Here is a 16,323-nt window from a genome sequence, read left to right as displayed (position 1 = left end):
GTCAGTCGATTAGTTGGTCGATTGAGGTCGTCCTCATCTGTTTGCACCTCAGCATAATAAGGATTGTGGATTTCACCCCAAGTGGTCGGGGGATACTTCATCAACCGATTTAACAGTTTCCTAGTTGCTCTTGAACCATCCCTACTCAGCCTGTTCTTAAATGCTGCAACTGTCATCCCTTCGGATACGTCTGGAAAAGTCATCCTTATGCGGTTGAACTGGGTGAGGAAGTCCCTTAGTCCCTCTCTTAGGGCATGTTTAATGGCAAATATGTCATTTACTCTCACCTCGGCCTCTTGGCTCCGGCATAGACGTTACGAACTTGTCGACCATCTTTTCGAAAGTTTCTAAGGAGTGTGTTGGTAGCTGTGAATACCATGTTAATTCTCCTCCATGAGAGTTTCACCGAACTTCTTCAGTAAAATAGAGGACACTTGCTCTTTGGAGAGGTCATTGCCTTTCACGGCAGTGATGTAATGAGTCACATGATCTTCAGGGTCGGTCGTACCGTCGTATATCCTGAGGTAGGGCGGCATTTTGAAAGTTTTTGGTATGGAATATGTGAATGCATTATCATTACACGGCTTCTTTATGAACCGGTTGGCGACCCTTTTTGGTAGCAACTTAGGAGTGCCTGGTATTTTATCAACCCGCTCTTGATGTTCTTTCATCTAATTTCGGAGCTTTTTGTTTTCATTCTTCATTTCTTCCATCCTTTTTAGGATGGTTGTGAGGGCGTTGTTACCTGCATTATCGACGACATTATGAGTTATACATGTCGTTGGAAGGGGTGGTTGATTGCACTGCTCGTCTATTTGTTGTATTGTGCTAGTCCTTGTTGTTTCTGCAGTCGAGCCTGGAGAGGGTTTGTTGGGAATTCTTGTTAGCGTGTCAGTCAACCATGCCTCAAGGAGCTTTTTGACAGCTGGGGGCGCCCCTTCCTCTGCAGGCGTAGAGGCTCTTTTACAACGAGGTTTTGGTATATTGCAGTGTGGGGGTGGTGACCCATCTCGCCTAGGGGACTTATTGGGCGTCGTGTCTTCCCCGCCATTTCGCAGCTCTCAGCTCTCAATTATGACATTTATGAGGTTGGTCGGAAGGTCATTTGTTATCCTCACCCTTTCTTCTCGGTTACCTGCCATGTTAGGTTTTGCATATAGAAAGAAAAGAGATCTTGGGTTTTGTGACGTTAGTGACTTGCGTTAGTTGTAGATATAAAGGAAACTAAAAATTTAACTAAGATATCCCCATACGACGCCAAATTATTTGACCAATAATATAAATCTTGGTTCGAATAATTAAATATATATAAACAAAGGTTGACCTTAGTTAATAATAATATTCTTAGATCTTAATATTAGAAAAGGTAATTGATAAGTGTTTATGCGGACAGTAATGGCACCACAAGATAAATGCTCTCAAAAATAAAAAATAGTGGTATAGCATATAATATTCAATGAACAATAATAAATGGCATTTAAGTAAATAAGGGAATGCTTCAATCAATAAAGGGTGGAATAAATGAATCTTCCATCTGACAATAATTAAAAGACAAATCCTTGAATAATCGAGGATTTCTTAGATCTGATGGTAAAGTGTAGATAAAAATTTCAGTGAAAAGTAGATCTTTGTATCGAGTGAAGACCAAATCTTTTTATCAAATTGCTTTTCGTACAAATAAATGTCACATCCCCCTCTATCACTGTTTCTTTTTCTATTTATATGGGACACATTCCCAAAAAATCCTAATAGTACAAATAAAGAGAATATCCACTAGAATATTCTTTTTAAGATCCTATCTTGAAAACTAGTCGTTACAGCTCCATCGACGGTACTCGACCTCGATCTCGATCCTCGTTGATATCTTAACTGTGGCTCTCATTGGCTCCTCGACCAAAGGTTGTGCGGCTTCTCAGACCTTTTTAATAAATGACGATTTCAGGATTCTTCCTCTAATGTTATCTTGACCTAAATATTCTAGGGGCGGATTTTGACCCATTCAGTTAGGGCATCAATGTGAATACCAATCATCGAACGAAAAGAGAGAGAGAGAGAGAGGGGGGATAATCAATTAATTAATCAACAAGCGTAGAACTTAAAAATAGTTTTAAAATTTTCAAGATCACTGTAAGTGGACTTTGATTTCGCTGGACGATGAGGAAGATGAGCGCCATTTTGAGTGCTAGTAATTATCTGTAACATACGATTAAACAAAACAAACTGTATTCCATTTGTTACCAGCATCTTAAACATCAAAGCTACCCAAATCCTAACACTTAGCCATAAATTTTCCTATAAAAAAATGAAAGGGTCTGGTCAATAGATTAATAAACCCTAGATGGTGAATGGAACTTCATTTTCTCCATACAATCTATTTTTTAAAACATTCAAAAGATTTAAGAGATCAGAACTAATTGGATAGCCTGATAGTTAACACTATCTCAATTAATTAATAAAAGTTAATCTTTGTTAAGGTCTTTCACACGCTGAGACAAGAGTCATTATAAACCAAAGTTTGGACCACTTTATAGTATGTTAATAAAACATAAACATGAGTCTCGTGATTCATGTTAGATGAAAATACCCTCACAACCCATAGGGAGAGGTGTTTGAATATTGGAAATTAAAATGACAGAAAGTGAATTTTGAAACCCATTAATTAGGTGAAGACCTAAGATCTAGCTGGTCAAATAATGTGCTATGTTATAGTCATGATCCAGGTTGATACTATATAGGTTAACTTAACCATAGTTAGGTTTTCTTGTAACTATAGTTAGTTGTTGGTGTAGTTAGTTGACTATAGTTAGCTAATCAGAGATTAGTCGGTTATATTAGGTATAACTGTAGATTGTACAATACACTTTCATTTTTGCATATTCAGAAAATGAGATTCATTCTCACACCTCACGCTTCTCTCTCTTCTCTGTTTTCTCTCTCTGTAAGAGGAATTTCTCTTTACTCATATCCACAAAATTTACATGGTATTAGAGCTTGTAGACGATTGAATCTAGAGGTTTTCACTGAGAATTGTTGAAAACAAGAGATTCGTTGTTCATTTCTCAAAATATTTTCAGCCGGAAACATCAATTGCACGCCAGAACTCTAAACAGTCATGGCCGGAGATGAAGCTACAAGTTGAATAGAGGAAGTAACAAATCAATCTACAGTTGTGATAGATCATAATCATTTACTGTATTTACATCCATCGGACACACCAGGAGCATTGTCACTTGGGTTTCAACTGCAGGAATGGAAAACTACCTGATCTGGAGCCAAGCTATGGAAGTTTTGTTACTAACACAAAATAAGCTATGGCTTATTGATGGTTCAATAACGCGTGACACTTATGGAGACAATTATGTAAATCTATGGGATTCTACAACGCTATTGTGAAATCGTGGATAATGCAAAATGTGAGTCGCGATTTGTTGAGTGGAGTACTGTTTCAGTCAAGTGCATATGCAATTTGGTCGGATCTTAAGGAACGCTTTGATATGGTTAATGCATCATAAATGTATTGCTTACGTAGGCAGATTTTTACATTGACATAAGGTATATCCTCTGTTTCAGTTTACTACTCGAAATTGAAGGATTTTGTGGGATGAATATGACTTGAAATTTTTGCATATTTCAGGATCTCTTCACTAGGAGGGTGAAGGAGATTGGTAAAGAGGAAGAAGGACTATATGTGTTGCACTCACAAAGGAGAAACAAGAATACAACTAGATCATTAGTGATGGTTGCACACAGGAATGAAGCTGAGCTGTGACACAAGAGGATGGGACATGTTCCAATTCAAGTTCTCAAGAAAATTCCTAGTCTTAGTAGCAGTAGTAAAGTAGAAATAAGCCCATGTGGCATTTGTCCTTTAGCCAGGCAAGCTAGGACTTCTTTTCCAGTTAGTAACAATAAAGCAGACAATGTCTTTGATTTGATACATATGGGTGTTTGGGGACTCTATAAAGTTCCTACATATAATGGAAAGAGATACTTTCTCATAATAGTTGATGATCATTCTAGATGGATTTGGATTTTCTTATTATGGTGAAAACTCAGTTTGGTAGAGTGATCAAATGTTTTAGATCATACAATAGTTCTGAATTTTTTAACCATAAGTGTGCTACTCTGTTTCAAATGCATGGGATTATACATCAAAGTTCTTGTCCACACACTCCTCAACAAAATGGAGTGGTGGAAAGGAGACATAGACATGTTGTAGAAACTGCAAGGGCCATCAGATTTTAGGGGCACTTGCCAGTAAGGTTTTGGGGTGATTGTGTAAATGCAGCTGTGTACATAATAAATAGGATTCCCTGCATAATATTAGGAAACAAATCACCTTTTAAGTTGTTTTATGGAAGACAGCCTTCATTATCACATATGAGGATCATAAGATGCTTATGTTTTGCAACAAAGTTAACAAGGGGTGACAAATTTGCACCCAGGTCCATAAGGTCAATATTTCTGGGATATGCAAGCACACAAAAAGGATATAGGCTGTATGATATTGAACACAAGACACTCTTTGTCAACAGAGATGTGATATTTCATGAAGATGTATATCCATTTCAAGGTCTTGCTTAAAATTCTTCTCTTTCTATAGATGAGTTTCAGAGGGTTGATCTTCCTCTTGATCAGCTTCTTATTATTTTACCTTCTACTGCAAGAGACAAGGAAAACCTAGTCTCATCTACACCTCCCACAACTGCAGAATCTGATCCTAAAAGTATTAATTAATCAATAGATTCTCATCCTCTACCACATATAGAGGAATCAACTATTGCACAACATGAAGAACATATTAATAACACTGAGGAGTTGAGAAGATCAGGGAGAACTACCAAGCCTCCCATTTGGCTTAAGGATTATGTTGGGCCAATACAGAAGTCCCAATTCTTCTCATGCAGCTCATTGCCAATATCCTATTGGTGAATTTATTCAGTACACAGGGTTGTCTGCTTCATATCAAGCTTACATCACTCAATTGTCTTCTGAAGTTGAACCAAGTTCTTATCATGGGGCAGCTAAGGATGTGAAGTGGATTGAAGCTATGAAAACAGAGATCTAAGCATTGGAGGATAACAAAACATGGGAGGTAGTGTCATTGCCACCAAACAAAAGTGCAATTGGATGTAAATGGGTGTACAAGATCAAGTACACATCTAGTGGGGAAGTTGAGAGGTATAAGGCTAGATTAGTAGCTAAAGGGTATAGCCAAAAGGAGGGACTGGATTATCAAGAAACCTTTTCACCTGTTGTGAAAATGGTTACTGTTAGGTCTGTTGTATCCATAGCAGCTACCAGAGGTTGGACCCTAAATCAAATGGACGTTTACAATGCTTTCTTGCAAGGGGATTTGGAAGAAGAGGTATATATAACCTTATCTCAAGGTTTTTCTCCTGGGCAAGGAAAGACACAGGTGTGTAGATTGCTCAAGTCACTCTATGGGCTTAAGCAAGCTTCAAGGCAGTAGAACATTAAACTCACCACAACACTTTTTAATTCAGGATTCAAGCAAAGTCACTTTGACTATTCTTTATTTACTAAGAACAAGACTCTCATATTGTCATTGTTTTGGTCTATATTGATGACCTTTTGATCAATGGGGATGATGCTGACCTTATTTCAACTACTAAACAAAGTTTGCATCAGAATTTTAAAATCAAAGCACTTTGGGTTGAGATATTTTTTGGGGATTGAGTTTGCTAGAAACAAAGAAGGGATCCTGTTACACCAAAGAAAATATGCACTTGAGCTCATCCCAGATGTTGGTCTAGCAGGATCCAAACCAGTCCATGCTCTCGTTGAGCTAAATCAGAAGCTCACCACAGTGACTTATGATGATCATTTAGGTCTTAATGATGACAGCCTGCTTGAAGATCCTGGTGCTTATCAAAGACTGATAGGCATACTTCTTTACTTGACAATTACAAGGCCTGACATTTCCTTTACTGTGCAGTCTTTGAGTCAGTTCATGCAAGCCCCCAAATACTCTCACATGAAAGCTACTCTGAGGGTAGTTAGATACATCAAGCAGAGTCCAGACCTTGGGATTCTCATGTCAGTTGCAGAATCTACCCAATTGAAGGCTTACTGTGATGCTGATTGGGTAGCATGTCCAAATACAAGGAAGTCAGTCACTAGCTATTTAGTGCAATTTGATAATTCCCTCATTTATGGAAGTCCAAGAAGCAGAGTACCATTTCCAGAGAGGCAGAATATCGAAGTTTGGCTTCCACAGTAGCTTAGATTGTTTGGCTCGTTGGTCTATTTGCTTAGTTGGGTGTCACTCTCACATTACCAGTTCCCCTTCATTGCGACAGTAAATCAGCAATACAAATTGCTGCTAATCATGTGTTCCATGAACGAACAAAGCATATTGACATTAACTACCACATCATTCGTGAGAAGGTTCATCTGGGCTTAGTTTAAATACTTGAAGTCTGCTGATCAACCTGCTGATATCTTAACCAAAGGCTTGAGTAGTATTCAACATTCTCACTTACTATCCAAGCTAGGCCTCAAGAACATCTTCATTAGTCCTAGCATGAGGGGGTAATGAGCTATGTAATAGTCATGATCCAGGTTGACACTGTATAGGTTCACTTAACCATAGTTAGGTCTTCTTGTAACCATAGTTAGTTGTTAGTGTAGTTAGTTGACTATAGTTAGCTAATGAGAGATTAGTCGGTTATATTAGGTATAACTGTAGATTGTACAGTACACTTTCATTTTTGCGTATTCAGAAAATGAGATTCATTCTCACACCTCTCGCTTCTCTCTCTCTTCTCTGTTTTCTCTCTCTGTAAGAGGAACTTCTCTTTACTCAGATCCACAAAATTGACATCAAATAATACCATCTTAGATATTTGATCAGCTTCATCCATTTGATGTTTCAAACAGGTTTCAATATTCTTGACCAGCCGATTCAAGCCTTTGTCATGTACTATGATTTTAAGGGTTCTTATTAACATACATGATTGTTTTCAATATATATATATACACTTATACATTTAGAATTTTTGCCGAAGTTAACGCAGTTTGATGATCCCTCTTCTACAAGCATAAGTCTGCCTCTACCTAGAGGCTATAGGAGTATATAAAGTATAAATTATACTTCGTCCCATCTTTAGTCGAATAAATCAAACATTTATCGATAGAAATATCCGCTAAATAATCCCATCATTATTTGATTCGAGTATTTATAATCCTGATATTATATTAATTTTGGAGTAACTTGTTTCTCAATAAAACTACCTCTTAACAATTTTGTTGCTTGCAAAAGTTGATCATTTCATGCGTCATTTCACGTACACGATAGAGATGTTTGTGTTTTCTGTGGGGAATGGAATACTGAAATGAAATTCTGTAGAAAGGGAGAACGTACGAAACTTGTGCAAACGACAATATAAGAAGTCTACAACTTGGGATGTCCGCATGTTAACGGCATTAAGAAAAACTCAGTAACACTTTAGAAAATGTGAAACACATTCGTTAGACAAAGAAAAACACAGATGATAGATTCACTTATACTATAATAAGGTAGTGAAACGCTTTCGTTAGAAAATTATACTGTGCAAATACGATAAAAGTAAAATTGATTATATATTTATAAATTGTTGAATACCCTTTACATATGTGTAGCGGCAAAAATGGCTCAAAAGTTGCTTTAAGTCACAGGTTCAATTCCGCTTTCTTGCATTTTTGAATCCTTTGTTAAAATTCCTGCTCTGCCACTGCTTGAGTCTGGCATTGAAAGATAAACAAGACGGTCAACGAGTAGCGAGAATCTTCTTCTCAATTAACTCGCAATGCAATGCTGAGATCTTAGCTTCCTTTTTGAGTTATTAAAACAACACATTTGACTTGTGTACACTGCATGTTTACTTACTTGACCTTACAGATCTATACTTATATTTTGAAGCCCAGAACAAGTAGTGCATGAAGTTTAATGTACTGAGTATACACATTAGCCAGTAGAACCTCTCCAAATGGTAGTGATTCAAATTTCCACCAGAGAGCCATGGTTTGTGCTTTGAATTTCCTGTCACACTATTTACTATCGATACTATTGCCGAGCTGAGGTAATATCCTATGGCTAAAGAAGCCCATGATAGAGATGTTGCCAATGATCTCATACTAACCGGCGCTTCTGAGAAGCAGAATTCAAGTAGCCCTGCTAGAACGAAAAGATCGGCTGATCCAAGAAACAAGTACTGAAACGCGATCCAGAAGAAAGTTATGGGCAATGGCTTGGCAGAGTCGAGGAGGCCTGAGTCAGTAACTACACTTTTGCGCTTGATTTCAACAAGAGCTGCGATTGCCATCGCTACAATGGAGAGGAACAATCCGATACCAATGCGTTGGAGGTGAGATATGCCCATTTCTGTTTTGGTTACTCTACGAGCGAATGGGATGATGAAGTGGTCGTAAACTGGTGCTAGGATCATCATGAACACAACGGGGAAAATGGGGAGTGAAGCCGGTGGGACTTTTAAAGAGCCGACCTTTGTGTTCATTGTAGCTGCTTGCTGAACTGAGAATGTAGACAGTTGAGCAAGGCAGCAGTTGAGCATGATGGTGCAGGCAAAAATCGGGAGGATTTTCATCACAATCTTGACTTCTTCTACTTGTTGTACTGAGCAATCTAGTGCACCACAAGCGGGTGTGTCTGAAACAGCTCGATTAAGAAAGCTTAGACTTGTCGATGGAGTCTCAATTGGTTCTACATCTTTGCTTTTTGAAACTTGGCCACCTTCCTTACCGGTCTGAATTGGAGGAGAAGGGCTTGAAGCCATACTTGCTATCGCACTAGTTGAGTTTCTTGATACACAAGAATTTAGCAAGGCCGCAATTAGAACCTACACATAAAAATCATCATTTTATTCACTTAAAAAAGAAATGAATCAAAGAGTATTACTATATCAGAGGCGGATTCAGAATTTGAGCTCTATGGATTCAACCTTAAGGTTTTTAACATTGAACATATTATATTTTTAAAGTTATGAGTTCATATCTACTATTTGTTGTAATTGTAGTGGATATTTATACATAAATTTATGTTATGATATCTTAATGCTACATCCGCCCCTGCATATAATATGAAAAAGATTATGAAAGATTGAGGTTTTGTGAAACTCTATACCTTGCTGATTGTTGTAAGAGGGCTTCCACAAGGTATCTTGTTCCTATAGAATGGCGAACCAGCGAGGAAGACTGGGATCGACAAAAATATGGCCAAAGTGGAAATTCCAAATCCCCATTGCCAACCCTTATTGTCTTCCACCCAAACCACGAAGGTTACAGCAATGAGAGCTCCAAAGGAGAGGCAGAACACAAAGTAATTGAAGAAAGTTGATCTTTGCTTTCTTCCTTGTGGGGTTGCTTCATCAAACTGTTCTGCACCGTGGGGTGGTAACGATCCTTTTATACCTCCTACACCTAATGCCACTAGGTAGAGCCCTATGAACAACATTGCAGCTTGTGTACCATGAACTTGTTCACACGGCACGCTGGGCGCTGCATGTAGGTCGCATGTTGATGGCTTCAACGACGCAGAACGAGCCTGTATCGTGAGTACTACTAGCCCCTGTTATGAAGCAAAGTTTTCAGGAAATATTAAGAAATTATCAATCAAATCTTTGTTAAGAAAAATGAAATGATGCACGAATTATGCCTCTACATTTTATAATTTAAAACTTTTAGCTTTCTCGTCAAGATGCTAAAATAACATGCAATGTTTTTTTTTTAAAATTGAAATCAGTCACTGATGCTTGGACCAGGGTAGGCTGCCTACATCACACCCCTTAGGGTGCAGCCCTTCTCTAAACCTTGTGTGAATGCGAGATGATTCGTGCACTGACTATCCTTTTTTAAACATGATTTGGTTAATTGACCAATACATAAGCAATTTACCTCACAAAAATCATTGTTAAAGAGGCTTACGTTCTGCCCCTAAACAAGACTCTCTTAAGTACTACATGCAGTATAATATGCAATGTTGCGATGTAATCGTGGTGCATCTTGAACTTCACCTTACTTGTACTTTTAATTTTCTTGTGGGAATATTCAGGGCAGGATAGTGATTGTTAAATGTTAATAATGCGAAAACTCAAGTAGGACTAGGGAAAGAATGACCCTAAAAGAGTTCAAAGTTCACACATTTAAAAGTGAAGAAAAAGTTTCTTCTAGCTGTCACTGGAATAAAGAGACAATCTCCTCCTTTAAGTCCACTTTTGACATTCCAAATTCTGGAACTAACCATGCAAATTAAATCTATCAAATTTATTTAATAAGTACCTAGCAACAGTGGAATCTTTTTCATTAACACTATAAAAAAAAGTAAAAGAAAAAGAGTTTTATGAGAAAAATATATATAGTAATGACCAAAATATGTTCACATGGCATGCAACGAAGACAATTAGTAGGATTTGCCAAAGATAGGGCTAATATTCATCATTTGTAGCACTCCAAACAAATAGGCTAAGGTCATTAAAAAAACAAATCTAATTAATTCTATTACACATTTCTACTTTTAATAGGTGTATAATCAAGCATTGATAAGTTGCTGTAGTGGCATTTGCCCTTTTGTCAAATGAATATAAAATATTTTCTGCGGGCATTCTCTCATAATGGAAAGTTCATGTCTATTTAAAGAAATAGATAGCACTGCCACATTACTAAAAACCAAACACCTGTTGCATTAGCCTTCTAAAAGTTACTGTATTTTAATCACCACTTATAGTTAATATTCCCATAGGCTAGCCATAAAAAGCAAAACCCTAATGCTATATGCCACTTGACATACCATTTATGCAAAAATTAAACTTTCTATTTTGAAAAAACAAAACCTGTTCTTTATGTATATTTTATCTTTTAGCACAGTCTAGAAAAATCTTTTTTTCTAAAATAAACGGGCTTAGTTGTTTAAGAAAAAATTAATGATTATTTTATGATATTTCTTGTACTTGCAATCCACGTCATAGAGTCAACTTAACAAAATTGGGTATTAATTGCCACTAAACAAGCCACCAAAGAGGAAAGACATGTCAATCCAAAACCTGGGGTGGCCCTACCACCATCAACACCACAGGTAATGCAACAGAGTTAACAAAGTTATAGGACGACGGCAACAAATCCAAAAGTCACACAACAGAACAAGAAAGGAAAAAAAAAGATAAAATCTAGCGAAATGTGTATGCGAAGAGGTAAAATCGAGAATTTAAACTTAATGAATTCAAGGTTCTGAATCCTTCGAAAGTATTTGCTCAAGACATAGTATTATGCTGGAGGGGGGGGGGGTAACACATTTTTACGGTTTATAGTAAAAATGATGGATTCAACTGAACCTGCTCTCAACATTCTACGTACGCATGTCTAGATAAGAAGAAAAGAACAACGTCAAATGTGAAAACCTAAGATCCCAATATGACATGCAGGGGCGAATCTAGCCCTTCGGTACCGGGTTCAACTGAACCCAGTACTTTTATCGCAGAGTCAAAATTTATGTGTAAATTTATTACAATTGCAACAAAGAGTAGATGTGAACCCATAACTTTAAAATATAATGAATTAAATGCTAAAAATTTTAACATTTGAACCTATAGAATTTAAATCCTAGATCCGCCTGCCAAGAGTTTCAACTTCTCGAATGTACAGAGATGGACCTACCCCGGTAACTTCAAAAGACTCGTCGTGTACCTTTATACAGGAAATGAAGCATCTGCCATGGCTGATGAGACGCTACTAATTACTGGTTTGACAGTTTGAGGCAAACACTCGTCGTGTACCCTTAGACAAACAACTTAAATGCTAACAAGCAATATTGTTACATTGCTTTTCCAATGGAAATTTTAGATGTTGTATTTATATGTTTTTCGTCTTTTTCCTAATTGCCCCCTCATTTAATTCCAACAAATCCTTATCCCAAGCTCCAGGGGCTGATGTAGCGTTCCATCACCGGGTTTATCTGAACCCAATACTTTTGACGCAAAGTATAAATTCATATGTAAAAATACATTAAAGATATAATAAATGGTAGGTCTGAATAGTGGGTTTAACGCTATAAAAGCTATGAAGGTTGAGCTCATAGAGTTTAAATCTTAAATCCGAATCTACCAAACTCCCGCAAGGTAGCGTAAATTATTGATAAAGATTGTTCCGTAGGTGTAAAAACATCCGACGAATTCACATTAAGTGTGGTTGAAATTTACATCTTATAATTTCGGCAAAAGAATATTGCAATTTTATTAATATACTAATTCTCCTATCTTCGCCTCCCCACTATTCATAGGCCATCATAATTCATATCCAATCAAGAAAAAAAGACTACTTGTAAATATTTTTCTTAGCCCATTGTCACAATATATACACAGTGACCAACGTAAAGTGCGGGATAAAAAAGTACTTAAATACAAACGAAAAAAGGTTTGTGTGAGTGTATGTTTTGATGTGAAAAAAGGCTTATTTTGGGTATGGGTCCCTGGAAATTGCAACACTCTAACTAAATACGCTGCATGAATGATGTGGCGAGATCTGGGGGGGGGGGGGGGGATCCTTCCACTAATATTGTATCTAAAAATTATCAATTCTAATTTGACAAAAATTATCAATTCTTTTCATGCTATAAACTGTGTTTTCCACGATGCCACAAACTTTAATTCACCAAATCGAATCATATCAAGTAGTTTCTTTTCTAAGTCATGCCTCATGGGATTTCTTTTGGAATTTTTTTTAAAGAATAAGAATGACAAAGGAAAAGCTAAGCTCCATTATATTATGGGGTCAATATTAATTTTCCTAATTTCTTCGTTAATAAGTTTGATGGACGGGACTATGAGGAAAAAGAAAAAGAAGCAGACAGAGAAGATAAAAAGAAAAAAAGCAACCAATTCCTATGTATCTTTTTAGTCATACTAACAAAACTTTTATCGCTGGAATCGATCAACTTGCTCAAATTGCAAGTTGCTTGCCCTATTGCAATTTTAAAACTGATCATTCACTATTTTTAGGATGCCATTCTTAATAAGAGTAGTATAGACTATCTCATTATTATGCTCGGGTTTGAGTCAGAGGCGGATCGAAGATTTCAAGAGGTTTTGTGAAAAGGTAGATCTAGAATTTATATTGACGGATTTGACTTTTGTCTTTTATCATGAACCCATATACTTTCGAAATTAGAGGTTCAAAATTATATTCTTTTGGAAATATTAGTGATTTTTACACACACACACACACATATATATATATATATATACACACACACACTCTCCGTGTCGTGCACCCAATAATAATTGCACCATAGGAGCTTTTGAGTATGGGTGCACGCACACATATTTAAATAATTTTGAAAAAATATAACATTGTTATATATTGTTTAGGGAAAGGAGCATGAGTTCACGTGAACCCACATCTCTTAACCTAGATACGCATCTGGTTTGAGTATGAGAAAGAATTATTTTTGATAGACAACGCTTCTTCTTTAATGGGTCTTATGTGGCACGAACTCGATTAGTCAGAACTTCATAATACGACCAGACATCGAGTGAGAAAAAAAAACTATTGCACTATGCAAATCTTTATTGTATGAAAATTCACTCAACAAAAAAGAATTAGGTGGAAGTAATAGAAGAGGGAGTATTGTGAAAGAACAAAATAAGAGTAAAAAGACACAGATAGTCATTCTTTGCTTCAAAAGTAATTTGACTTTTTCCCTTTTTTCTTGTGAAAGTACGACTACTATCATTTATAACGGTTCAATTAGTTAAAAAATGAAAATAAATTAATAATACAAGAAAAGGAAGATTCTGAAAAAATATAATACAACAAGACAAAAGAGAGTGAATGGGTGCAGAAAAAGTGTGGCTACGTTACTGCCTTTGATCACATTTCCCAACTATCTTTAATTCAATATTGGCCAAAAAATGCCATAGTTTCTGCTCATTTTACGCCTCACCAAATTAAAATCCACGTGCCTACAGTTCAGTCGGTTATAAATAACAATATTTTTATACGATAGTAGTATTAGTTTTAGGTGTGTTACATAAATCATTTCACCTCACAGATTAGTTAAATATGTAAATATTTTTTTTACACGATCAGCACATACAAAGAAGAGTAGAACGGTGATAAACACATATATAGATTAAGGGGAAAAAACATAATGGGAAAAAGAAATGAAAATTTACCAGAAATTCAATGACTGCACTGATCAAATAGATGCAATAAGTTGTGCAGAAAGCATCAGATAAGAATCCACCAAGTAGTGCCAGCAGAAATGCTGTGCCCATAAAATTGGTCACAGAATTTGCTGATTTTGACGGTGAAAAATGCATATATTCGGACAAGTAGAGCACCAAATTGCTTGCATTTGCCAGATATGCTAAGTTCTCCAGCACCTCCACAACTGTAATTTTGCATTTCAAGAAAATTCACAAATCAAAAAACCAAACATGCAATAAAAGATAAAAAAGGATAGTCAGATGCATAAGTCATCCCAGGCAGGAAAGGTCGCATCCCAAAAGGTGTGACGTAAGCAGCCTACCCTGATGCAGGCATCAGGGTATGATTCTACGGCTCGAACCTAAAACAATTTGACTGTTGCTCCAAAGCTCTACTCATTTCAAACATGCAAGAATGAAGGAATATCTCTTTCTCAAAAACCCCATATAAAATTTCCAGAAAATAAGGAGTTTAGGCATATGAAAATGATTTTTACCTAAGACAAAGGAGGCAGGAAGTAAACCACCATGTTTCTTAGTGAGAGCAGGTCCATTTTTCCAATCAACATAGCCATCCCAAGTGCTTAATTGGGTTTGGCTCTCTGTTTCCTGCAACACAAAAACAGAGTGATGAATATATTGAAAGGCAAAAAAATAGGGTTAAAGAGAAAAAGAGAAAGAAAGAAGAACCCACCATTTATTTTTCTTGAATTCCTATTAGCTTTAATCTCAACTTGAATTTAGGGGTTTAAGTTGAGAGTTAAAAAGAGTGGAGGGATCTATGGAATACAGAGGAATGAGATGTAGAAAAGAGAGTTATGAAAGGTGGGGCTATTTAAAGAGTTGAAGAGAATGGTTTGGGAAAAAGCAAAGGCTAAAGGTCCTCCTCCTGTAGGAGAATTTCAAGAATTTCCATTTTTTCCTTTTTTCTTTTCAAAATTACAAAGTTTTTTTTTTTTATGGAAAATGACATTGTATAGCCGCGGTCAAAATAACAGCCGAAAAAATATATAATTTTTATATATTTATATATACATTGTGTATGTTATATACAAATTTTATATACTTTTTTTGCTACCAAATATAAATAATTTCTGGCGCGAGTTAAAAGTAATAATACTTTTTTTAATTGATGACACAATTCCTCTTTTGGCAGTCGAGCTTTTCTTCCCTTTTCACGGGGAATGAAAAGAAGAGAGATGGATATGATGTTAGAATACGGATTTGATTGGTTATCGAATAATGATTCGTTTGGTTTGGTTTGAGGGATGAGATAAATGAATAATCATGGTATAGAATTTGGTATGCTTTATTCCATGTTTGATTTGTATTTTGAATTATGTATAACTAATCTTGGTATAATACTATAACCTAATACGCCATTTGATGTCTTGTTTTATACCCAGTATAATATGGAATAGTGATACATGATTTTTTTCCCCTTCTTTTTAGTGATACATGGAATAGTGATACATGAATTAATTAATACATAACTTAAATACCAAAAGATAAAACTACCCTTAATCTTTTCAATCAACCCGTCATCAACGTCCTTTCAATTTTATTAAGTTTAAAACATATGTGCATTTATTAAATTTTATCCTATATATTTCAAATTTAGTACAAAGAACTTGATTATAAAAAAATAATTTTTGTAATATAATCTCCGCCAATGTTAATTGTTGCAATACTAATACATGTATTATGATATTTGCATACCTTATTTCTTTTACCAAATGACCCCTAAAGTTTAACTATGTATTTTTGTGAGTCCCGTCTAGTGTTCGGTAATAATTAAAATTGTAGCTCGACTAAATTCGGATTGGTATTTTCCTTCCACCTTTTTCTGTTTTCCTTTTTCTTTGTTCATTTTTCTTTAATTGTGTTGTTTGTGTTGGAGGGCTGAAATGAGTCAATACCTACCTTCTAGTTAGTGGCAATCGAACTCTCTCTATCCTCCAAATTTGAGTTATCTTTGAGTAGATATAACACTGTAAGTACATTTGTTTAGATTTGTAGGTTTTACTTAGAAAAGAAAAAGAGAAGAGGATCTTATACTATATCTTTCACTCACTTGACTTGGCAATTTCGATCCATTAGACTT

At 36.1% G+C, this 16,323-nt stretch overlaps 2 protein-coding genes across 2 annotated transcripts; one reads left to right on the top strand and one right to left on the bottom strand.

Annotated features, from left to right (window-relative positions):
• The first annotated feature begins 5,602 nt into the window (after window positions 1–5,602).
• On the top strand, window positions 5,603–6,244 carry LOC138880046 (uncharacterized mitochondrial protein AtMg00810-like). Its single transcript, XM_070159697.1, has one exon. It carries the CDS (start codon window positions 5,603–5,605, stop codon window positions 6,242–6,244), a length of 642 nt encoding a protein of 213 aa, XP_070015798.1.
• Window positions 6,245–7,586: 1,342 nt separating this feature from the next.
• Window positions 7,587–15,031, bottom strand: LOC104218137 (protein NRT1/ PTR FAMILY 4.6-like). Its single transcript, XM_009768544.2, has 5 exons — window positions 14,914–15,031; window positions 14,717–14,828; window positions 14,187–14,404; window positions 9,146–9,589; window positions 7,587–8,861 (listed from the first exon to the last, which is right to left on the bottom strand). Exons 1-5 carry the CDS (start codon window positions 14,914–14,916, stop codon window positions 7,884–7,886), a joined length of 1,755 nt encoding a protein of 584 aa, XP_009766846.1. The 5' UTR covers window positions 14,917–15,031; the 3' UTR covers window positions 7,587–7,883.
• Between the last annotated feature and the right edge of the window lie 1,292 nt (window positions 15,032–16,323).

This window comes from Nicotiana sylvestris, chromosome 10 (assembly GCF_000393655.2).
Source record: "Nicotiana sylvestris chromosome 10, ASM39365v2, whole genome shotgun sequence".
Lineage (NCBI taxonomy): Eukaryota > Viridiplantae > Streptophyta > Magnoliopsida > Solanales > Solanaceae > Nicotiana > Nicotiana sylvestris.
Note: the sequence above shows the minus strand (reverse complement) of the source record. Positions and strands in the feature narration are given on the sequence as shown.

Excerpts from the sequence above, each read along its gene's own strand:
- LOC138880046 (XM_070159697.1), top strand. The coding sequence starts at position 5,603 with ATGGGGATGATGCTGACCTTATTTCAACTACTAAACAAAGTTTGCATC.
- LOC104218137 (XM_009768544.2), bottom strand. Across the intron at positions 14,405-14,716 it reads TCCTGCCTCCTTTGTCTTAG|TTGTGGAGGTGCTGGAGAAC; the intron begins GTAAAAATCATT and ends GCAAAATTACAG. Across the intron at positions 8,862-9,145 it reads CTCTTACAACAATCAGCAAG|GTTCTAATTGCGGCCTTGCT; the intron begins GTATAGAGTTTC and ends TTTTATGTGTAG.